Genomic DNA, 25,203 nt, shown 5'->3' on the forward strand with positions numbered 1-25,203 from the left:
GCAAAGTCGGATTTTTGGGACAAAAAATCAAACTGCTACAACTTCGCAAATCCTGGTCCGATCTGAACCAAACTTGCTAGGATTGATGATAGACCAGCCCTAAAGACGTCTATATGAAAATATTCAATTTCGAAAACAGCGCCCCCTGGTGACAGCAGACAGTATGACAGCTTGTATTTCAATTATCTCCTCCTAGAGCTTTTGTGCGATCACCTTCAAACTTGGTGAGATCAATGTGGACGAGTTGAGCATCAAAAGTTATCAAAAGCTTTTTAAAATATTGTATGGCGTACGAGATAGGGGGCGCCAAAGTTGGAGATAATAATAATTTTTCACAACAGACAGTGAAACTCTTATAACTTCGTGATGGAAGGTCTGATCCCTACCAAACTTGCTATAGTTGATGATGGTTAGTTGCTGAAGACGACTGTGTTGCTGAAACGGTACATTTTGAAAACAGCGCCTCCTGGTGGTGGTAGAAAATTCTAAAAAAATAAACTGTAACAACTTTGCCAATCCTGGTCCGATCTGAACCAAAGTTGCTGGGATTGATGATAGTCCAGCCCTGAACACGTCTATATGAAAATATTAATTTTCAAATACAGCGCCCCCTGGTGACAGCAGACAGAATTACATTTATAGTTTTTGATGCTGCTCCAACAGGGATTGTTGTATCCACTTGAAACTTAGTATGTGGGACCCCAGACCCTTCCTCAACATGTCCGTAAAAGGTCACCTCCCTACAGGAAGTGGAACGCCCGAAACAGGAAGTAAAGTCTTACATTGTCCGATTGACACAAAACTAGATATGTGAGTTATGGGACCTTCCCTGAACATGTTTCCAGAGACGAACAGGGAGTTGGCCATTTTAAACAGGAAGTGCCCGCTAACTTTGCCGTACGTTGTCCAATTTGCACGAAACCTTATATGTCACACCAGGGACCTGTCCTGAGCATGTCTGCAAAAGATGACCTCCCAACAGGAAGTGGAATGCCCGAAACAGGAAGTAAACTCTAAGATTGTCCGATCTGCACAAAACTTGATATGTAAGACAAGGGAACTTCCCTGAACACGTTTACGGACGCGCATTTGACCGAACAGGAAGTCGGCCATTTTAAACAGGAAGTGCCCTATAACTTTGCCATACATTGCCGATCCCCCCCGAAATTTGGATCGACATGTGCGGGGACGCCGCTGAAAATAACTAGTACTGAAAATAACTAGTATTGAAAATAACTAGTACTGAAAATAACTAGTACTGAAAATAACTAGTACCGCGCGCGGTGAATGAACGGGTGAGAGCGCGAGGCGCGCGGGGAGCCGTGGCACACGGCGACTCGCGCGGGTCGGCTCGAACCCGTTCAGAACCGCGCGCGGTACTAGTTGTAATTAAACTGCACCACTGTTGTGAGTGAAGACAGTGTTTCAATTTAACATGTTTTCTTAATCTCTGATGACTAATCAGGATCATTTTATGAAGTAATACAGCAAGTATATGCTGACACAAACACATTTATACATAAACAAACCCTCCTAAATTAGTTAGTATGGCCATAGTGTGTCTGTCATTATACCATCTTCTCCACGAGCTACTCTCCTGTTACTCCTCTAACAGATCATGCCTCATGCTCTTCCAGACTGATTTCATGTATAAATGGCCTGACACGTGTAACCTACAGCCCAGCTAACATGCAGAAAAGGGCAATGTTCCCTGCAGCAAGAGAACACTCAATGCACCAATGCTGCCAGGTCTTGAATAGCGAAATGAACAGATTCCTTTAATTGCAGAAGCCATCTAATTGGCTCCCCGGGTGAGGCCATCACTCATGACAGACTATTTATCCTGGTCTTATCTCTGGAGAAGAGCATGACTGGATTGGGGGGGATGTGTGTAAAGGGAAAAAAAAAAAAAGAAAGGAGGGATTGTCTGCAGTGCTGCAGGGTTAGAGAAGGAGGCAGCTGTCCAAACCTCCCCCAAGCCTAATCCTTCACAGAGAGCCTCAGTTAGGGCGGAACCTCTCAAGTGACGATGAGGCAGAAGCCTTAGTCTTAAATCCATGAAAAAAAAAATTAATTGTGTCTAATGTCTGGCATTGCTGTCTGTCTCGAACGCTGTGCTTCACCCCCCCCCCCGGCTCTATCCCTTAATCCTGCACACATGCACACACTGTCATTTAAAGAGGCACATTAGAAATTGGAGAGGCAGGATGAGCTCTGCTGAGCCAAGCTTGCAAATGAGATTCTCCTTCTATTATAGCTTAACAAGATGAGTTGAGACCGTCCACGGCTACGACTCTCGGGCCGAGTGGTCGCTGTCCTTCAAGTGTGACCGTCTGCCAACCGAGCCCATGCAGTGTGAGGAGCTGAGAAGAGCTGGACACTGTAGGCGTCTGGGCCCCTTGTATTCTGTCATCATTAGCCAAGCTGCTGACATTGTTCCACTAGACATCATGGCTCTCTTACATGGCTCTCAAACCAGGGACAACGTGTCTACTCAAGTCCAGGAGATGAGAGGACCTTTACAGATGGCTCCAGTGGACTCCCACAGCTGCGTCAGCCTGCTGTAGCTGCACTGTTACTGCCATTTACCTGAGAAACGAGTCAAGCATGCGTCTCTCTTATCTGACCTTGACAACAGCAAAAAGCCCCAATCAGGGTTCCCACAAGTCCTTAAAATCCTTGAAAGTTTGTGAATTTAAAAAAATAATAAAGTAAATTACCCTATATAGACATGGACATAGACATAGCCGTGTTGTGGACACTGCACGCTATCTCTCTCCGCTGTTGACGATCTGAGCGTGCTGCAAATCAATAAAAGTGGACACCGTGGGTGAAGCAGCTCTTACAAGTTGCCCTACCATCTTAAGTTGTGTCAGCACCTCCTTGGATTTGAATGAATTGGTCCTGGAAAGTCCTTGAAAGGTCCTCGAATTTGAAGGTGTGGGAACCCTGTCCAATGAGCTTGCTCTTTATTCAATTCATTCACCATTCCTAAGTGAGAAGTCAATCCAATGACACTGTATAACAATGACAAAACACGGCATCATAGAGCTTGTCACTGGCAGGTCGCCTGCAGGGTCTTGTTATTTGAGCAGAGGAGTAAACTATAGTGTGTTGCCAGTTATTTTTTGGGACACATTTCACAAACAACTACAAACCAGCTAATTGAGGACTTCCTGTCCAAGTGGGCATGCCCCCAATGAGAAAGGTTGATTTATGGGTGAGAATAAGGTTATGGTTAAGTAAGGCATGAATGCGCCGGTATAATTGTGGAGCATTTAGCACAATAATGAAAAAAGACTTTTACTGTGGCAACTGGAAAAATGCTGATAAAAAAGAATGTGTTGCTGCAACAGATTATGACTCAAAATGGCTGCTACTGATCTATGAAACTCCATATCTGTGTTTGAACCCAGATGATGGCACATGTCATTTTTATATAGGATGCTACAAAGCTACATGCTGGTGGTGGCCATATTTCTTTTTAAATGTATTTATATATTTTTTTGCATTTTACAGATAGAATTCCAGCGTGCTGTTTTTCCTGTCAGTGCTGCCTCCTGCCGTCAGCTCGGGCGCTACTAATGTAGAAACCTCTGACCCACATATAGTCACCTCTCTCCTTTTACCCGACAGTGCAGTTCCTTCCCACATTTCCCGTTTCTCCAACCATGTCATGCCAGTGCTAACAGTCCAGTGAGGAGGACATGTTCCTTTTTCGGGGGTTGCTAATTGTGAACACTGCCAATTATATTATCTGGGGCAGCTGGCCAAGCAGGAAGTACCAAAGCCTCTGCCAAAACACTCCCCACAGAGCTCTTCACTTAACACTGAGCTGCTTCCTGTGCTGAGGAAGTCAGTATTTTAAGACAACAGCAAACTCCCACAAGATTTCAGTTTAATTTGTGCCAGGTGTGTTCGATCTTCACCTCGTCATACAATAATGCTATGTTTATTTTTAACAGGAGTAATAATAATAAAAGAAAAAAAGATTCAGCATTTCAATATCACGCGGCTCAAAATAGCCATATGACTACTGCTATGTGTCATTTTCCTCTCCAGCACTGCATGGAAATTACTTTTGGCAGCCAACAGATATGGAATGTAATGTTTTGGTGCAGCCTGTGAACGCAGCACCCCAACAGGTACGTACACCCGTCAAAGTAGAATTCTCGACTACACACCCTGTAACACACCCTGTAAGGCCACTCTCATTTTCTTGTACACAAACAATAAGGCGTGTTACAGCCTGGACAGATTGCCAGTCCACCACAGGGCCACACATAGAGACAAACCACTTTCACACTCACACCTACGGCCAATTTAGAGTGTCCAATTTACCCAAATGTGCAAGATTTTAAAACTGTCGGAGGAAACCGGAGAACTGCGGAGAAAACCCAAAGCCAAGGATGTCACACAAAACTAAAAAGAAATAGGCTTTGGGCCCTTTCAGATCTGGTATAATGATTGGAATGAAAATATGTCATGTGTTGTTTATGCCGATCGCCATTCAGATCGGTGTCCATATAAACAGTTGATCCGATCATGACTTCCTGGTTTGGTGTCTTATCCAAATAAGTTTCCCTTTTGTTACTCCTATATTTCCATACCAAAAAAAATGAGACAGATGGTGGACAGTGAGGGGACGAGCAGACACGTGCAGTGTTTGTTTACAACAGAAGCTTCTTCTTCTTCTGCCGCTACTTCTGGAGAATGATCATTTAATTTAGCGTTCATGTAAACATGATTTTTAAAAGGTCTCACTGAACGAATGTGTCTGATTTCAACGAGAGAGAGGGAGTGATAAAAGAGGCGAGCAAAGCTAATTGATATGACTCTGTTGTCACATGACACATGACTTGAAAAATAAATCATGTGACGATCTGTGTTAATGTTGTGGCAGTGACTGCAAATAAGTACCAGGTCTGAACCGGGTCTTTAAATGCAGCTGTCTGGAATGAGAGTGTGAGAATGTAATGCATATAGCCGTTTTAGCTGTCATATTATGAAGCACTGAATAGAAAATATTAATGCAGCTGTCAACGACATGTCATCGGTGCAGCACCGCGCTGTCAAAGAGATAATGAAGACACACTTGGAGAAGTTGCCTGCTAATGTGGGAGTCGTGGAGAATAATATGAAGTGGGTGATGTTGCGCTGCGGGTGCATCATGGACCTGCATGAAGAGCCTGAGACAGCTGAGAGTTTTAGCTACAGTGCTGTAAGATAAGATATCAAGAAATGTCAAATTTCACAGTAAATTGCCAAACCACGAGAATAATAATGAGGATATAATGGTTTAAATGCATACAAACTCTGGATTTTTACTTTGGAGGTTGCATCTTGTGTCTGTGCCAACAGGAGCTGACTGACAGAGAAGATAGTTTTCAGTTTTATTGTACTCTTCAATCTACACAGGCCATGTGGCAGCTTGTGTTTCACTGACCCTCTTAACATGCAAGCACTGCCTTTCAGCGTGAAGTCCATTTTCTTCCGTTTTCTGTATCAACAGTGAGTGTGTGTTTCGAGCTGCTAAGTCACAGATACTTACCCCTGCTCCTCCATCATCTCCTGAAGCTCCATACACTTGAGCTCGACCCTCCTCTTCCTCTCATGGTCTAGAATCTCTCTGTGTGGCTTCTTCACCAGGACAGGCTCTGCCTGGGCCTCCTCCTCCTCCTCTTCCTCCTCTGTACCTGGCTGCGCCTCATCGGGTGTAGCTTGTAAGACCGCGGTCGACGCAGGCGGCCCGGATCCTGTAGCTGCTGCCGCTCCTGCTCCGGGAAGAACTGGCTGGGACAGTCCATTTGCACCGTCCTTAGGGGAAGGCACCCTTGCTACATCGTACATGGTTACCGACTCTGTGGAGACACAGACAGAAAAGGATCAGCTAAGAGAAGAGAAGGCCGACATTGGAACAGCAGACTTTTCATGTTAACAATCAGTTATTTCAAATTTTCCTTCATCTTCATTTTAGAAGATTTTGATAGCCAATGATGTATTATGGTGGCGAGAGGGAGTTCTTTTTTTTTTTTATCAGCCACAATGAAAAATTCTGATTCAATTCACATTCAGGAGTAAAAAAGTCTTGACTTTCTCATGAACCTGTAATGCAAATGTTTGGCTTTGCAACTCTGCCAATGTGGGCCAATGACAGCAATGCTCATGCATTCATGCATTTAAGCAAAAAAGCAACATGGATTCACCATCAACCATTCAAACTCATGCTGCGTGGCCACATATCAAGGAGCACATACTGAAGTGACACAAGTTCAAAAATGTGAATTCCCACAAAGGACTCTTCCAATCTAACACTTGAAGCTGTCAACCAAAGGACCATGAATGCTTTTATTTGTTCTCGACTTTCCCGACCTCTCTGTTTCTGGCTCGTTTACCCACGAAATGATGAAGTGGTCATTTCTGCTATAAAAAAAAAGTCACGGTACAAGTGCTGCATGGCCCGGGATCTGATGAAGATGGATCGTCCTGTTAAGACCAGTATAGAACATGTAGAGAGAGTGGGGAGACCTTCAGGTGCCCACGAGACTTGACCGACCAGCCCCTCACCATCAGTCCCTCCTCAGCAACTAATGGCTTCATTTTTCAGAGAGGAGCCCAGCTGTGGCAATTCATCACTGTCACACGTGGAGATGGAACGACACCGAGGCTGGATGGAACAAATCTCCGCAGCTCCATATACATCTCCTGACTTATCTCATCAAAGTGAGAGTGAAAGCAGCTCGACTTGGCTCTCTATTTGAGCTGGTTCTGAGAGTCTCTGAGTGGTTATTAGGGATGTGCTTGTTTTTGAGGTGCTGCGAGCTGGTAAACGAGCCGTGGATGTGTGCGCAGCGACATGGCTCTCGGCTGACGGAACAGGTGGTGGGACAGCAGGGGGGTGTTCTCGCTGAATCCATTACACAGAAAATCAGCACTTGATATTCCATGACAGCCATCGCTCATCTGCACACACTTGGCTGTAGAAGATTCTGTGGAGAAAGGCTCTCATCTATCAAACGTCGGTAGACAGGAACAGTGTAAAGGGCCGATGTGCGAGCCGAGGGGAAAGTCAACATGTTTGCCTAAACCAGGTGGAAGCAGCCATCTTTAACTACACGACAGGACAACAATACTGAATATGAAAAGAGAAATAAAAGAATCCAAGAACACACCAGTCAACCAGACTTCACAGTATTAAAATATCCATCTGTGCAATCATGTCTAAGCTCATTTACCACTCATACATCTCAGATATTGGATAAGTACGACAAAAAAAAAACATGCTGCCATTAATGTAGTGGCATCTCCTCGAAATGCCAGGCACTATGCACTTTAAACATATCACCGCTTTAAAATAACAATCCAAGCCTGATTGGAGACATGTACATGGAACCCTTTTGAAAATCACACAAGAAAAGACCAATCAATTTTGTATTATTTATTTATTTATTATTGTAGTACTGCGAATAAAAATAAAAATCAATCTATCTAAACTGAAAAAAAAAATCATTTTATCTTCAGTAGAGATGGGGAATAACAAGTGTTTTTTTTGTTGTTGCACTGTAAACTAGTGCAGAATGCTGAGGAACTTATATAACACTGTCTCATTTCTCTTTTCTAAGTTCACTATTCGTAATATTCTTCATGTTTATTTAACCTATGCACTTTGGCCAGTGACTTTTAAAGCATGAGCTAGCCTGAATGTTTTGGTCAGAGGGCAGGACTGTGGTTCTGCTCGTTTGTGCTGGACATCATGTCTTGACCACTTGGTCACTTCATGCAGCAAAACCCCATTTTTTTTTAGTAAAAATGGACCCTCCCCTTCCTGTCCAGGCCTTAACTGTATGTGTGGAGTTTGCATGTTCTCCCTGTGTTTGCGTAGGTTTCCTCCCACATGTCCAAAAACATGCAGAAGTTAATTGGACACTCTAAATTGACCTGTCGCCTTATGTGAAAGCCCCTCGACCCTCATGTGGAAGTAGACAATGGATGGACCCTCCCATCGCAAATGAGATTATCCATAATACCAGATGTGGGGCATCAGAAGCCATAGGCCATGTGCCAATCTGTGTTAAAGTGCTGCCGTAAAGAAATCCAGTCATCTCATTACACTAATTTATCGTTCCACAGTCAATCTTTTTAATTGCCAGGCATGGGGCAGGGCACACAAAAACCTGCTCTCTTTCAAGTTAAAACAACTAAATCATTTAATTGTGAAATTGAGAACAAAAAATATAAAAAAAAAAATCAGAGCACAAAGAGAGACTTGTCAGCGGGCTGATAAGGACGCTGAGCACCCAGTTAATTGAGCAAGAGTCCTCCACAGGGACTGAAGGTTATCTGCTATAATAACGGCGGCACCAGCCTCGTCTGCAATTATCTTGAGGGTGTTATAAGACCGTCATGTGCTGATGAACACCGTTGTTAAGTGTCATCATCAGTTATTTTAAATCACAAACAGATCATTTGATAATTAATATTCAATATTCAATTTCATAGCAACGACACTGATTGCTGCCAGAGAGAAAAGAGCCATTAGCTTCACGGCCTCTCTCCACAGACTAACAGGAGATTGTTCCTGTTGTCTGTTTCTAACCTTTGCCCGTGGTTTCCTGCACTGTCGGCTTGATTGGATGCTGCTGCTGCAGAAGTGTCTGCTGTGTTGGCTCTGGAGTCTTCTGCTGACATCACATTCTATACAGCAAAACAAGCCTGCAGTGTGAAATGACAGCCAGTAGATGTGCCCCAGTGCCCCGACACAGAAAAACCAGTATCACGGCCCCTCGTTTGCACCGTTATGTTGTGGTTGTACTATGGGAAAAAAAAAATCTCATTAGCAGGCTTATGTTGCATTAGGCTAATGGGACATTGCACAGAGGCTTGAACCACATCGTCATTAATGTGACTTTTTAAATTTGGTCGGCAGTTGGCATCGACACGTATACGATTAATGTTATCACAAACTGTTATTGATCACTATATTGATGAGGAGACAATTAAGCGATGATGCACTCGGACTGTGTCACTACTTGTGTATTTTATCTGCACATATGGATTAGCTGCATCAGGGGTGGTAGAAAATATGTTTTCGTGAATGTGATAACATAAACATAGAGGAGCGTGTGTTTTTTCCTTAAAAAGCAAGGCCCACTCAGTACATAGCATACGTATGGATGGCCATCTGCACATTCAGTCTTGTAAACATGCAAACACAGCAGATAAATGCACTACAGGAGAGTCTGCACGTTGAATGTGTGAGTTTTTCATTCAAATATACATATTCTTTGCTGTTGTAAATCTATAGTAGATACCATAGATTGCAACTTGCATTTGTAAGCAGAAAAAAAAACCATCCAACATTGATTTCATCTGTAATGCTGATATAACATCAACATGGAAGGCAAAAAATGTCTCTGAAGCTCTGTAAAAATCCAGCTTTGTAGCAAGAATACAATTTATTGCTGTCCTATTTCAAATTAAAATCTATAATGCATTTAATTGCAATTAAAGTGGGAAAACCACAGAAGTACAACAGGACGCAGCATGCTAGGCTTGTTTAGTCAGATTCTATTTCACCTGCTACACTGGAAAGAAAATAAGCAGAAACTTGGCACTGGTCTCCTTGGGTCCCGTGTTACTAAAAGGCAGCTCTCTTCCTCTCTACCCCTGTGCCCCTCTCTCACAGCACAGCAGGTCACTCTGTTTTCACAGCCACAAAGGCTGCAATGATTGGATCTCACTCAGTGGTGGCTGCACCTCATCTGTGATTGAAGGGTGGCAATAACTGGGGGCCTGACCTTCACTGAGATTGGCAGAAGCTGAAAAACATGTCCTGGGTGGCTTTCTTTCAGCGTTTTCTTTCTCCCTTTATATAAAGAGAAATCGTCTGTGTCAAGGTGGGTGTTCTAGATATATGCTGTGTGCACATTTCAGTAAGTCCTGACTACAGTTCTCTGTTTGCCTTCTTTCCTCTGCTTTTCATCACACCTTTCCTACAAAATAATCTGGCCCTTGGCTGGAAGCTCATGTTGTGTTTTTTTAGCACTTTGGCAACCAGGGCGTGTTTAGTTCTACCAAGGTCAGCTGTCTCCATTCCAGACACGTTCGATTGCCGCTCGGTGCTGGGAAACAAGCAGCCGCGACTGTTTTTCTTTTCTTTTTGTTAAATGCAGTTGGATGAAAGGTGCATACAAAATCAGCAGCAAAGATCACAGGAAAGGGAACAGGGATGGAATTGTTTCATGCTAAAACGATGAGTTTTAAATACAAACAAATGTCAAATGAGTCCACAGAGTGCTGATTAAACTCCACACTTACATCTTGTGTCGCCCGGAGACGTTGTGATTGGTTTTAAGTCAAGCCAAAAGGAAGCAATAGGAACATTGTGCTAATAAAGTAAGACAACTGCAAACGGGTATGACTGAAAGCATAAAGGTGCTTCAGAAATTCACTTTCTCAAAACTCAAAAAAACGTTCAATGACCTGTTTTCTGATGAAGGGTACAGCACACAAATAATGTGACATCATTTCTGTCCATGAAGACCAAACAGAGGCAGAATAATAACACCAACATTAACGTTAAACAAAACAATAAAAGTTACTCACAGCAGCTTTAATCTCCCAGCCCAGTCAGTCTTTCATCCATTCATAAAAATGACCACATGATTTGCTTCCACCCTCATACTGGAGGAGCAATGAATTGGACTTCCACCTCACAGTAATAATGCACTATGACTCTGTACAGCAACAGGAATATATATCCAAGCCTTCCTTGTGGCTGTCTGAGAGAGGATAAAAACGAGCTGCACTAGTTTGTGCCACAACCCCGCGGAGAGTCTTGGCCATAGTCCATCACTGCCAGGTCCCAGAGACAGAGGCTGAATTAGGGAACCTCTTGCTTCACCAAGGCGTCATTAAGCAGTGCGACGCTCACCGTCTTCATGTATGCAATGTTTATTTCTATAGCCCTTTAGAACAAAGTGCTTTAGAAAATAAAAGCATTACAATTTAAAACATACAAGTATTATAACAATAAAAAAGAATAAAACTGTCACCACGCAACTGGGTATTAGCCCTTTAACACTGAGTGTATTGCATATGACATGTTTGCGCAAGCGCAGTTTGCATTACCGTAGTTATGTGACAATTTGTGCTATCGGAAAAATTGTAGCAGTTTCTGAAAGCTGAAAAGTTGCAAGTAAAAGCCGACATGCGGTTGTTACAGTCATTTTACTTGCACTGTTGCAGGAAGCTGGCAAAGCAGCGTCAGGACTTGGAGAAACACCTTTACATGTACATTTGTTTTTGCACATTGAGACAAAAACTCAAACAAATGTTATTTTAAACTACAGTGTTTTTTTTTTTAATATAAACAAAAAACACCACTGTTTATATGTAGACGTCAAGCATGAGCTGGTTGGACGAGCACAAATCTCTGCCGTGCTTGTGAACAGTTAAACTTTCTGTTAAATACACTGGGGCGAGGCCATTAAGGGCTTTAAAAACAAACATTACAAGTTTGAAATCAATTCTAAAACACACAGGTAGCCAGTGGAGAGAATAAAGTAAAGTAAAGTGACGTGCTTCCGTCTAGTTGAGTTGCATGTAATTCCTTATTCACTGCAATGCGTCGAAGCTCTGAGGTTTCTGTACATGCAATTTCACAAATCTCAATGGGACCCAATTAAGCACGACAACAGAAACTGATTGAAATTGAGATGTTGGTGTGTTTTCAACAAGCAGCTGTTCTGAATTTGGTGAATTCATGCCCCGGAACAGGCCACCATTCAGCTGAATTTTCAAAAGAAACATGAGATTGGACCGAGAATGCGTTTCTGTAAAGCACTTCACTTACTTTCCTGTTGGTGCTTTGGGAGCTGCGGCACAGAGCCAAATAAGAGCGCAGCTTCCAGTGTGGTTGAGAGAGATTTCTACTCTATCAAGGAAAAAAGAGAGCAGGGAAATACTGCAAGGGCCTGGTTGATACTTGCTTGGTCAAAAATTTAAGCAAAATCTTTTAGAGAACTGGGACTCTCTCAAGAGGTAAAACCTACACTGTCAGATGTGGAGTTACTGGCTAGAACCACTCAGTTCATCATTTAGAAGGTAATAAAATGGGGCGATAACTCACATCCTGAGTTCCACATCCACATCCACATCCACATCATCATCTGACTGAGTGTGGTTATGAGAGAAATACAGATTTAATCTGAGACGGCGGCAGAAAAGGCTTTTCCTAGTGGAGAAACATCAGAGGGAGCCTCCGACAGAGTGTGACAGAAGTAAACCACCGCTGTCCCATTTTCAACACAGAACAAATTCTGTGCATCACCACAGAGGACGACTCTCAGTAAAGCCTCGTTCTCATTCATACCTGAGATTCTTTGCAACCTGAGTGAACCCACTAAAGAAATTAACAACACAAATGGATAATTGCTATGCTAATTGCCAGAGGATGAATGTGCAGAAATGATGCAAAAGTGGGTCTTGTGTTCTCCACTGATGCTGATCGAAGCTAAAGCCAATTAAAACCTGTGTGCACTGCAAAAATCATTTGACCCAGAAGTCAAAGCAGATTAAACAAATTCCCACTGGTAAAAATGCATTTAAACCTATGATTTAAAAGGTTTTTTTTTTTGACACGTGGCAATGACGTATAAGAGACACTGACATCTGGGTCTGTCCTGGCTCACAGTCACAGTCGACCTCAGAAGAGGGGTTTTTAAAGTTTGACCCGTCAACAGTGCCTTTTTGAATCTCTCCTTCAGCAGGTTTGCGTTTCCCCCAGCTGACTTTAAAGCACAGCTATGCTGTCAGAGCAGAAACTCATAAACTCCACTGTGTTGCCATGTGCTGGGTCTCTGGGGGAAGATGATCAGCACAGCTTCTGATGTGATTAGAGGGGGTCACTGGCAGGGGAGCGATGGGCACAAGTCTGTATGTCTGAGTTGCCGCCGGTGCCCCCATGTCAGTTCACTGCACACTGCACTATATCTACTCAGCCGAAAACATGGAGCAAATTGTAGGGCATAATATAGGACATTCAGAATGGACATTTAGAAATTCAAGTGCTATATTGTCTCTATTATGTCAAATTAAGCATGGAAACTTTCATGGCAGATTGGGTAGATGATGTTTTACATTTGTGTGTATTTCTGTGTATAACTATGCTGCTTTTGTTGTTTACTGTGTACAAGACGAGTACATTTGAACACAACCCCATCATGTACTGTTATATGACCTGTTAACCTTAATAAAATTTAAGCTCCAAGTTCGGAAAGTTATGTACACAACTTCTAATGTCATAATAATGAGTTCATGAGTTCCACTTGAACACATTAGACAGCAAGTAATGAGCTGTATAGTAGCAGCAAAAAGTAGTTATTTTTTATTTCCAAAGAAACCCCTCTCCTTGGATGGATATAGAAGTAATTTAATGCATCCATAGTGTTACAAGTACACATACATATAAAGTACATGTCTATTTTATTGCTGGTGCAGTATATAAGCATTCATTTAAGGTTAGCATTTTAATTTCGTAAACTAAACAGAAATGTTACCAGTATACCATCATGTCTTCGTACTGAAAACCATCTTGTAAATGCAGGTGACCATCAACACACCACAGAGGAACATCACTTTAAACTCAGGCAGTTTGCGAGATAATTTTAATCTTTGATAACTTTCACCTCAACATGCGTTTGAGAAATGATGCCCTGGTACTGGGGTCTCAGCATACTGCAGATAAAAAAAGACAACCATGTGTTACAAAAGAAGAAGAAAAGTAGTGTACAAAAGAACTGTAGCCTGTATATTAAACAGTACACACCTTATGTTTGCTCTAAAAAGCCATACTGCACATGGTGTCTCTATAAAACTTCAAGCCTAGCCTTCTGCATACACACAAATCTACCACACAGCCACTTTAATTAGAGAAACTCACCCTGTTGTCCCTGAAGTACAGTTTACCTTAAAGTGAGCTGCTCTCATTAAAGATTTAGTCGGAGTTTTCCACTAAATACAAGGTCAACTTAAACCTCCTTTCATATTAGAATACTAAAATGTTTATATCCAAATTAACCCAGTAAAAGGTAATACCATTCCCAACAACAACAACAACAACAACAACTTCATAACTCTTACTCTTTTGCATATTTTATTCTAGTCTCTCATTAATAAATTATTTAGATGATCTGATTGATGGATGAAGTACAATTTACTGAGCGAAGTTTTTAATTGTTTTAAATAAAGGTATAAATTGCAAAAAGAGTAGAAGAAATGATTGTTCACGCACTGGAGCCAAAACCTGCATATGCACCGTCATTTTTGAGCAGTGAGACAAAAATACCACGATTTTTTTCATGATATCATTTCAGTAGAGTCCATATGGAGAGATTTAATGGACTCAGCCTCCATCAAGTGTTCTTCCTCACTCAGCAGATACATCAGGTTTCATCAGCTGCATTGTTTGTCTTATGCTACTTGAAGATTCAAAGCTGTTTTAGCCAGCAAAGCAGGTTTTCTGATACTATAGCACCCCAGTGTGCTGCTGAGGAAAACCTATAGCTGCAACATAATATGATATGCAGTATATGGTGCTGAGAACGTCTTTCTAAACCAAGTTTGGAGTCTTATTGAATTTTGTAAAAAAAAAAGAAAAAAAAAAAGAAGAAGCATAAGGAACTGAAGCAATAAATGACTTCCGTTTTGCGGAAGCACGAGTCACGGAGGATAAAATGATACAAAATGATTTTATGTGACGCATATACAGTAAGAGGAGACGGTGGAATTGAATGTTGATGACCTCCCTCTCAAAGAATAGAAATTAGTTTCTTAAACTTTCTCTAAGGTCATCAGGAGATCAACCAGCCTCGTGCTCTCTCTCCGTCTCAATCAATATCCATTATAGAATTCATCAAATGTCCAGAAGACAAGCTCAGTCTAAATTGGCTCATCACTGAACCAGCAAGTGCTTCTGACAGTTTCTGATGTCTTCATGCAAATCTTTATGAATCATTATAAATTTCAAACATTTTTTTGAGTTGAAGTGATTCACTAGCAGATGGAGCCACAATGTCCCAGAAAAATCCATCAGCTACAATTATCCATCCAAAAGTATTAAAAAATGGAGATGATTTATCTCCATGTTATCCAGATGATAACGATCAAAATGAACCACAACTTCTGGATTGACAGAATTGGATTTTGAAAGAGGCAAGCATGTTGGAGCACTTCAATTTCATAGTCTGTTTCAATCAATAATAAAAAAAAATCTAATTTAAAAATTTAGGAGCACCAGAGTGCACTGCGTCTATAGGAAGCCTTCAAAGTGGAAGAGGTTTCTCCTCACAGGAACTCTGGGGAGTCATCAGAGGTACTGTAAACTTTATAGCCCAGAAGATAGGTTTTCAAACATCAAAAAACGAAGAAAAGGCACTGTGTGAGGAAAGAGAAAGAAAGTCAAGCGCTTTCAAACTCTGCCATTTCTATCTAAAATTGCTCTCCTGGGAGTAAAATCCATTTCCAATTTGAACGTACAGAACATACACCGTCTATCTGCTTAAAAAACATAGAGAAAGATCCTCCATATAAATTCTAAACCTGTCTGAGGATCATTAGGGTTTCCTTCAGCATCAAAGCAAACACACATTTTTACTTGTTTTTCATGCTGATAATATCGATGTATTACTTAGTATCGTTGTTTTAATAAACCTGAGGACCAACAGTCTTCTGGGTGCATTAAAGTGGGTTGATATATTAGAAAATCATAATATTTCATTGATACAGCATCAATTCTCTGAAGTGCTGTATCAATATGGGAATATTCTTCACAGTGGTTTTCTGACAGTGAGTAAAAATGTACTGCCAGACTCTTGCCAGTACATAGCCACAGTGCAGTTGTGTTGATTTCTTTCTAAAGGGTGGCCTTCAGTGTCTTCCTTACAGGGATCCCATGGGTCCTTGAAATCCTGAAAGATTCTGAATTGGATAAAAATAAAATTTCAAGTGTCTGAAAATCACCCTATATAGACATGGGTTATTGAAAGTGCTTAAATTTTGAGCAAGACAGAAGTTAAGTCAATATTTATGTAATTGTCTCCCGCCCTAGTTTGTTACGACAGCGCCACCTACTGATTCATGCGCCCTGCACTGCTTTTCGTACGTAGACTGAGCCTACGCAGAACAAACGTCAAAGTCGTAATTGCTAGCTGTGTTGTGGACACTGTACACTGCTAGGTTAGGTGTTTGTTTTACCTGCACTCAGGTATAAATTACCACCAGGTTCTTCCATAGTGTCTGAAATGATATCAGGGATTTATTTACTTACTTATTTTCCATATCCATCAAACAAATCCAGAACGAAACTTAAATCCGAGCACAGTAGAAAGCTGTTGGTGTTGCCCTCCTATCTTAACCTGTGTCAGCACATTCAGTCCTTGGATTTGAAGGATCCCGGAAAGTCCTTGAATTTGATGTCAACCAAGGTGTGGGGACCCTGTGACCAAGTACACTGCAAGGTTTAAGAATCACAAACCTGCAGTGCAGAATTCTGATCAAACTCTTCAGTACAGCATGCCTTAAAGACATCAGATAACATGGTAATGACATGGATAAAATCGGTCTGTTATCCAGTTAACAAGCTGCTCAAAGAGAGATTTGTGTGAATGGAGTACTTGCCGGCAGCAATCTGAAGCCAATCTCCACATTGCTGCACAGAAATTAGGCTATGCTCTTTTCTATACCTTCCACTGCCACTGCTGCTGCTGCTGCTTTTTAATTGACACAGAATTCTCGAGAGCAGAGCGATCAGCTTCCTGATACCAAGTGATGCCTGTCAGTTAGTAGCCGCTGTTCATTCCCTTACTGAAATCACCGCTGGACTACGGGGACATCACTCCGGGAACTCTCTGCACAGAGCACCTTCACTTCTGCCGGCACAGCACCCACTTTTAATCCCACATAACAACAACAACAACAACAAGAAATCCCAAACTTTCAGACTATGTTGCTTCTCATTCCCCACAGGAATAAAACTTGTCAGCACTACAGTGAGGTACTGTTACTTGTTTGCTCCGTGCAGCCAAAGGGTTGATTGTTTGCTACCTCCACCTTTCCAGGATCACGATCACCAACAGCCAGCAGCTCTTGACTGTCATCACACAGTTTTATGCATTAACAAAAATAAATCACACAGGCTGATGAGTCATGAGCTCAAACCACTGCTTAATTACACAGGGGACTGGGGCTCTTTGTCACTTAGCTTCAGGCCAATGAACCAAATGATTTTTGTATTAGTTCCCCGCCAGCTAACATCCCATTTTGTTTATTTCAGTTCACGTGTTCCAAACCAAAATGTCTCTACCTGATTAGTGAAAAACTGACAAACACGACACCTCTCATTTTATCAGTGCAAAATCAGCGGCTGGAGGTCAAGTGATGTAATCAGTCAGGTCAGGTCATTTTCTACTGATAAAAAAACCCAAAACACTTTTATTACCTCCAGCAAAGTGGCTTTGTTTTTGTGTGTGTTCGTCTGTGAGCAGTGTAGCTCAAAAAGTAAAAAAGAGATTTTCACCAAACTACAAGGAGGAAACTAACTATATTTTGGTGGTGATAGGAGGTTTTCTCTTTAGTTGCCCTGATAACGAACAGTTTGACAGTTCCTGAATTCTTTCAAATGTCTAATTCTTGTACTGTGCAGCATTTTGTAACTGTGGCGCCATATAAATAAGCAGGGGAGTAAATGTACACAACTGAGTCTATATTGAATTTATGATGCATTACTTATGTTTAGGTTCAAAGTTTTTCAAACGGCACTTTCCTTACACAGAGTTTGTACAGTGCATCACTGAGAATGCAATAACTCCTTGTAAACACAGCCATTAAAAGCAGTTTGTGAATATGAGCTGCAATTAGAGTTAATTCACTCAAACGGTGAGGAGGCAGTCAGTCGACTTCATCTTGCTTTTATACAGTGTCAGAGTGCTTTTGCTCGGTACATTCTATTCAAAAAACACAAGTTATAGTTTCAATGGTTACTGCATAATATGTAGTAATCAATTATGCTTGTATACATTGTGAGAATGCATTATTTCCATTGTGTTTTTCCTGCAAAAGCACGTCAAAATGGCTACAGCACAAAAAGCCTATTTAATTAATATAACCATGCTGAAAACCGTAATGTATTGGACAAATTAAAATTTTGACCGGATGATTGAACCAAGAATGTTTGCACCAAACTTGCTGGCGTACGGTCCGGTCTTGAATAGTGTTGCAAATGTTGTGTATTTTCCTCCAGCAGGGGTGGGCCATGACCCGTGGAAGAACACATTAATATTTTGGAAGTGGATCTCCTCTTTCTTTATAAAATAGAATAGAATTGTTGGTGGAGGCCAGGGAACACATTTCGCCCCTTGCCCCTGATTTGACAGCAGGCAAAATCCAGTTCCTTTCACAACAGCAAAACTGTAATACTCCCATCTGCTGCTGGAGTTAAACATATGACTCCACATTGAACGGAGCCAATTATGCATTTCAGTCCTTATTAAATCTGGCATGTTGACTGACAGGCTATATTCTTATTTATAGCTACAGACACATGAGCCAAATCCATATGTCCCACTGCCATTGAATGAGATGCTTCCTTGGCCCGCTGACATATTCAGACTAAATAAAATGCTTTTATTTAGTTATATTTTCGTGTCTTTTGTAGTTTAATGTCAGGGCTTTTCTCAAAAACAGACAGGAATATAACTGTCAACAACTCTTTTGACATTTCCATGCTGGAGTTCTCAGCAGCAAAAAAAAAAGACAGGCAGTCACGAACAAAATGGCTCACATAGGTTGTTAAGGATATTAAAAATCATCGCACCACATGCAAAACACCCCCCCCCCACCCCACACACACACACACACTTAATTTCACAGCCTTGTTGTGTTTATACTCACAATTGAATTGTGCAAACTATTACTTTGTAAGAGGAAAGGATTTTGCACTGGATTTAAACAACTATCCTCAATCAAATTACAAGTTTGAAGCTTATTTGTACTGATGCTGGTTAATGTGTGGTGGATTACTGGTTTTGCAGCTGTATTCATGGTGATAAACAGGCCAAGCCACTGTACAATAATCAACCTACTGTATTTAAAGCATTGCATGCACTTAACACATTTTATTTTGTGTGTTTGCTTCAGTCCACTTAGGTTATTACAGCTGGGAAGCACATTCTGGCAACACAGATCAGCACAACTGTCACATCATTGTCACCGACCGAAAACTAAAGCAAAGCCGCCTTCTTCCGCTTAATAAATATCGTCCGCCTCCGTCCATCACTCTCCTTCTCTGCTGCTGAAACCCTGATTCATGCATTCATTACTTCCAAAATCGACTACTGCAACAGCAATCCTCTGTGGTTTACCAGCAAAGCTCCTCCATAAACTTCAAAATGTCCAGAACACAACCTTCTCACTCACTCCCACTACAGAGCTCACATCGCCTGCACTGGCTTCCCATCTCAGAAAGCATCCAGTTCAAAGTCCTTCTCCTCACCTTCAAAAGCTCTCCATAACCAGCCCCCTCACAGAACTGCTCCACCCCGACACACCATCCCACAACCTCCGGTCCTCAGACTTCAACCTGCTACAGTCACCACCCAGGACCCAAGCACAAAGCCTGGAAGACAGAGCCTTCTCTGCTGCAGCCCACTCCCTCTGGAACTCACTTCCCCAACCCATCCATGACTGTTCTGACCTGTCCTCATTTAAAAAACTCCACAAAACTCACCTTTTAAAGATGGCTTTTAATGTTTCATGTGGTTTTTTTTTGTCTTTTTGTTCACTTTTTAAAATACTCTTACCCATACTTGTATGTATTATTATTCTAATATATAATAATTTTATTAAATGCTATAGTTCAGTGGTCAACAACTGGCAGACCACCGTAGAGGAATTAAAATTATTATTTTATTTATTTATCTATTTTTTTTTTAACTGTTCACAATTTTTCCACAAACTTGACAAGGTCATGCAAAACTCAGAGCCATTATTCTGAAAAAAAAAAAAAAAATCAAAGTCAAAGAGCAGTTTTAAGTCACTCGTAACAGGCAAAAAGTTTGTTTTTTTATACTAACACATCTCTTAAATGTGTCCTTTTTATTCAATATTGAATAGATTAGAAGAAAAAAACAAAACAGATTTTGTTGCTTGGAAAAATATTGCCCTAGGCCAAATTTACTTGCTGTCTGTGCCTTTTTAAAATACGTCATTTTGAACCACTCATATCAAACTGACTAATACTGCATAGTCAGTCATATCAAAATATAAGTATGATGAACAGCAATGATCAACTAATACGAACATGGCTCCACATCTGGAGCTTAAAATAGCCCTTGTCAAAAGTGCTTCACTGATCGTCGGAAAGAAACTGTGACGATGACAATCGATAGCTTCAGAGAAGTGAGAGCAGCCGAACGAGTGAACAAAGAATGAAACGCATTCACTGTAGTAGTTGTTACTACAATGGCAATAATTACACTTTGTGTGTTCTGCTCACTATTGATTTATACAGTGTGCTATTCTAAAGCACTGGTCGCTATGGTAATAAAATCAAACATTTTAAGACGTAATGTCAGCCGAGCACAAGAAGAGGAAATCAGGTCGTCTTTGGAAACCTTTTCTCAGGAAAATCTTTCGGCGTGATCATAAAGGTGGGGATTGTTTTAACATTATATTGTTGTTATACAGTTGCAATTGTAAATATTGCAACTGAAAAAAAATACAAATAATAGAATTTCAACATGCAGTAAATTCTAAAACTGCCAGACATTGAACGTTATTCTGGGAAAAATGGGCAAAAGCACTTAAAATAAGCAAGAATGTCCAGATGGACATTTTGATGCTTCGGTGTTAAAGGGTTAAGTGTTGCTGAAGGAGTTGGAAAAAAGGAAAATAGACAATGCCACTGAATGAATGAAACAGTAAGAAGAGTATTCATGTTTTCATTGCTCAAACTTAACCCCAGTATACACTGAACCATAAGATTAAAGAAGTCAGGGCTCCTATACAATGATCCCATGTTCTATGGTGAGAGAGTTTAAGAGGTGACACGTCACAGTCTTGCGATGAAACATTTTCTGACGTCTGAAACCTAGGATGACCGTCTCATTGTGCATTTGCTGTTACATGTTTTCTCCTATGCCTCACTGTACAGTCTACATACATCATACTTTATGTTGAACCAACATATTCCTCCATGCCCTACAGTGCGATTTGGAATAAACAGTCTATGGGAGGCGTAACGTGTGGAGAGACAGGCCAATAAAGTGGACAATGTACAACAAGTCACAGCTGAGGACGCAACAACAGCGTGACATCTGGAAAATCTCTGTTCGACTTGTACTAAGATTGAACTGATGCCTGTGTCCAACAAGTTAACTTGTATTTTTTTGAGCTGAAAAAACTTTTTAAACTGCATTTTTTCCAGCAGCTGGTTTCCAATCATTTTCATGAATCAATCATTCATAAATGTAATTTTTATTATTGTTAAGTATTGTATTTAATATGTATTTAACACTGAGGCCATTCCATGGCACAGGCGTGAGGGAAAACAAGGCACAAGGCAAGCGGTTACAGACAGACAGATGTTTTTTTTTCCAATTATGAATTTTTCTAGGTTTTTTTCAATGCATCTAAGAATGAATTTGTTCCCAAACTCCCCCGTGTTCCACAAAAACACATCTCTGAAGATGATGATCCAGATTATGTTTCCTAAAAGATAAATGAGCTCCTGCAGTTGAGCTGTATAAAAACACAATTTCGAGGGGAGTGGTGGGTTGGGTGCTGACTGCACTAAGGACACATGCGGGCCTTGAAAAATCAATAGCACGAATGACGAATCACCAAACTATTCCTCTTTTGTTATTAACCACTTTCATCGCAACCCACCATGAATAGATAAGTTCATTTCTCAAAAATGCAAGGGTTGCCATTCCTACGGCACCTCAGGTGAATTACAATAGCAGGGCTTCTGCCTGAGTGCGTCTCCAAGGAAACCCTGACATTCCATCTCAAATTAATTTGGACAGTAGCACATCTATAAATTGAGCACACAGCAGAGGGAGGTTTCATTCTGTCCTCAGGGGGAAGGGGGGGAAAAAGACACAGGGCAAAATGTCAGTTCATTTAATAGTGCTCTGCAGTCTGTGCCTCCTGGAATCATCAGGCAGTTGTTTGAATGTAACAGAAATAGTCATTTATATGATTGTGGCTCTTTTTTTTGATGGTGAAGGTGAAGATACTCTCCTGTCGTACCAGTGGTTATCTTCTCTATTTGCAGTCTGTGTGAATAAGCGTCTGTGCATCAGCCCGACTCTTATAATAGAGACAGGATGAAATCTGTCCATTGAAATGCTACGGAGACGACCAGCTCGTTTCTTATGGCGTGAAGGTTTCTATTTCACAGCTGGCTGCTTGTTGGACGTGTTTATCTATGAGAATAAACAGAGGCGTCGTATGCATGCGCGTGTTCCAGTTAGAGATGTCAGCTGGTAATATCTACATCCGCGTCCTGACACTGAGTGTAGAGAAATCGTGTCACAGTGGTGAGGGTCTGCAGTGACTCGGGATGGCACCACACCATTGTTTTTGTGTCCAATACGATATCAATACCACAATCATAGATTTTGACCAATACCATTATCAGTCCAATATCGTCTTTTATCCATTTTCAACCACTTGTTAAGTGCTGTTAGCTCTTACTCACGTGATGGTGGTGGCAAAAGTAAACAAGTTTTCAAATCATAATCCCAATCCCAACGGCAAAGGCTGCAATATAATGGTTTTGATTTCTTTTTAATTATTATTCTTTGTTCTACACCAGTTAAAAATGCCATAGATATGTCATAGATAATTTATATTTTCTGGTCTCATCCTTGCATTGGAGTAGAGGAGTTCATATTTTTAAAGGGGCGCAGCGATAAGTCGTCGTTGTCAAGAGAAATGGATGACAAAATGAGTTTCTCACACACATACTGATACCATTTCAACATGCTGTGACTACTATTGCAGCCCTAATATTTAGATTTTGGAGTGTGCTCCATTACATTTAATACGCTGCAAACATTGAACTGAAGCTTGACACTATGTTATGAATCATCTACTGTAGACCATATGGTTCTCAAATTGTGGTACATGTACCATCAGTGACACAGACGCTATACCTCTGCTGGTACTTGGAGGAAAATCAAAAATCCTGTTCTACTGTATATCAGGGTATATGACTGGAGCCGAGGAAGTTTGCGTGCATAGAAAATGAAACAAATAAACGCAAAATTCACCTTATCACCTTTGCCCCATCGTAATCTAACGTCACTAAACCAATGTGTGAAATATATGTGAGGAAGAGGAGGAGGAGAGAGCGTTATCTTACTGGGAATAAATCTTCCTCCAAGAAAAGTCCGTAGCTGATTTGTTGCTATGATTTTAGGCATATTAACACCGCTGTATTTTAACGTTGGTGATATCGGCATCATTTCGAGAGCTCAATATTGTCTCAGTCGATACTTGGTATAAAAAAAGTTTGAGAACCACTGATCAAGATCCTTCAATTTGCCCGCGACAGGTCAATTTTCTGCCCCAAGAGTCAAAATAAAACACACACAAAAAAAACACTGCCAGAGAAGTGCAGGTTGGCTGCACCTCTAAATTAATACTGAATGAAAGACCAAAACCTTTCCTTTTTGCAACAAACATTAAATAAGATAATTACCATTTTTTACACTGCATTATAATTGTATTATTTATGTCTTGTCCTAAACCTAAATGTACTTGCTATACAAACATATACAACATATACATATATACCTATACAAAAAGCCTTCTGAAGTTGTCCAAAGCCATACACACACTGTACACCACTCGTAAAGAGTAAGTACATTATGGGTACTATAATTATTCTGAAACGAGACCTGTGATAGAAACATGAAGCGGGAAACAACAACACAATAAACGCATAAACATAGACTTGGAGAATTGTTTTCACATACGTGTCTCCCCCTCTCTATCTCTCTCTCTCTCTCTCTCTTCAATGCTGTTGTGTAGGGGGTTGGCGTGTAATATCCGCTGGAGCGTCCGCTGGGACTGCACTGCAGATTTGCTGACAGATCAGGAACACGGTTTGATGCTGCACCGCAGGAGAGTGATTAAGAGAGGTTTTTGCCATTTTTACTGATATTTCTGGACACCATTCCCCCCCCCCCTACACACACACAATCACTGACAGGTCCAATGTCTGTCACGATAAAGTCGAATTGTCTTTGTAGCCAGGGGACACGTGGTGATTAACTCCTGTTAGACGACAGAGAGCTTCCTTTGCTAAATCAAGGTCATCCTGCAAAAAGCCCTGTTTTGACAGCTCCTATAGTGAAAAAGGCAAAAGCTTTATATTGGACGTGCTTGTGCAGAACTAACTCTACAGACCTAACTCATAAGGACAAAATTAATCTGTCAATTATTTCCTCAATTAATCAATACGTTTTTAGGCCCATTATATGTGAGAAAATACTGAAAACCATTTATTGGTAGTTTAATCATAAAAAAACACTCAAACTGATTCATCAATTATCTTAAGACTTGAAATTTATCTTTTTACTCTAGCCTTCAAGAAGCTCCATTTTATTCCACCCTGTGCTGTGTTTTATTTGCATTTTTACTTTATTATAAAGTTAAAACAGGGTTTCAACCCCTTGACTCTAGCCCTTTCCTTTTCATTCCACCCTGTGTTGTGTTTTACTGTTGCATTTGCTTTTTAAATTTTATTTTCCTTTTATTGTGCTGCACTTTGAGCTGCAATCCTTGTATGAAAGATGTTCCATCCATCCACTACCGCTTTTTCTACAGGAGGGTCACGGGGCTGCTGGGGCCAATCTTAGCTTACACAGGGCGATAGGCGGGGGTACAGCCTAGGTGCTATAAAAATAAAGTTTATTTATATTATTATTAATTATCGGTATAGTTGACAATTAGGTATATAAGGAAAAAAAGGATTAAAAAAACAAACATCACAGAGAACAGGTCTCGATCAGAAGATGAGAGGTGGAACATACTGACAGACATGTCACTGACAGTGATGGTGACCATCTGTCATCAGCTCACTGGCTCTGACACACACACACACCCGTCAACCCTGTGGCTGCAGAAAGAGAGGAG

The 25,203-nt window shown here is 41.0% G+C and overlaps 1 protein-coding gene across 1 annotated transcript in view; it reads right to left on the minus strand.

Moving 5' to 3' along the window:
* Nucleotides 1–5,529: 5,529 nt before the first annotated feature.
* Nucleotides 5,530–25,203, minus strand: part of LOC122779221 (serine/arginine repetitive matrix protein 3-like) — a 45,778-nt gene continuing 26,104 nt past the window's right edge. The window contains exon 2 of the mRNA XM_044041371.1: nt 5,530–5,861. Within this exon, the coding sequence (XP_043897306.1) occupies nt 5,548–5,850 (303 nt within the window). The 5' untranslated portion in view covers nt 5,851–5,861 and the 3' untranslated portion in view covers nt 5,530–5,547. The remainder of the gene's footprint in view (nt 5,862–25,203) is intronic.

This window comes from Solea senegalensis, linkage group LG13, assembly GCF_019176455.1.
Source record: "Solea senegalensis isolate Sse05_10M linkage group LG13, IFAPA_SoseM_1, whole genome shotgun sequence".
Classification (NCBI taxonomy): Eukaryota; Metazoa; Chordata; class Actinopteri; order Pleuronectiformes; family Soleidae; genus Solea; species Solea senegalensis.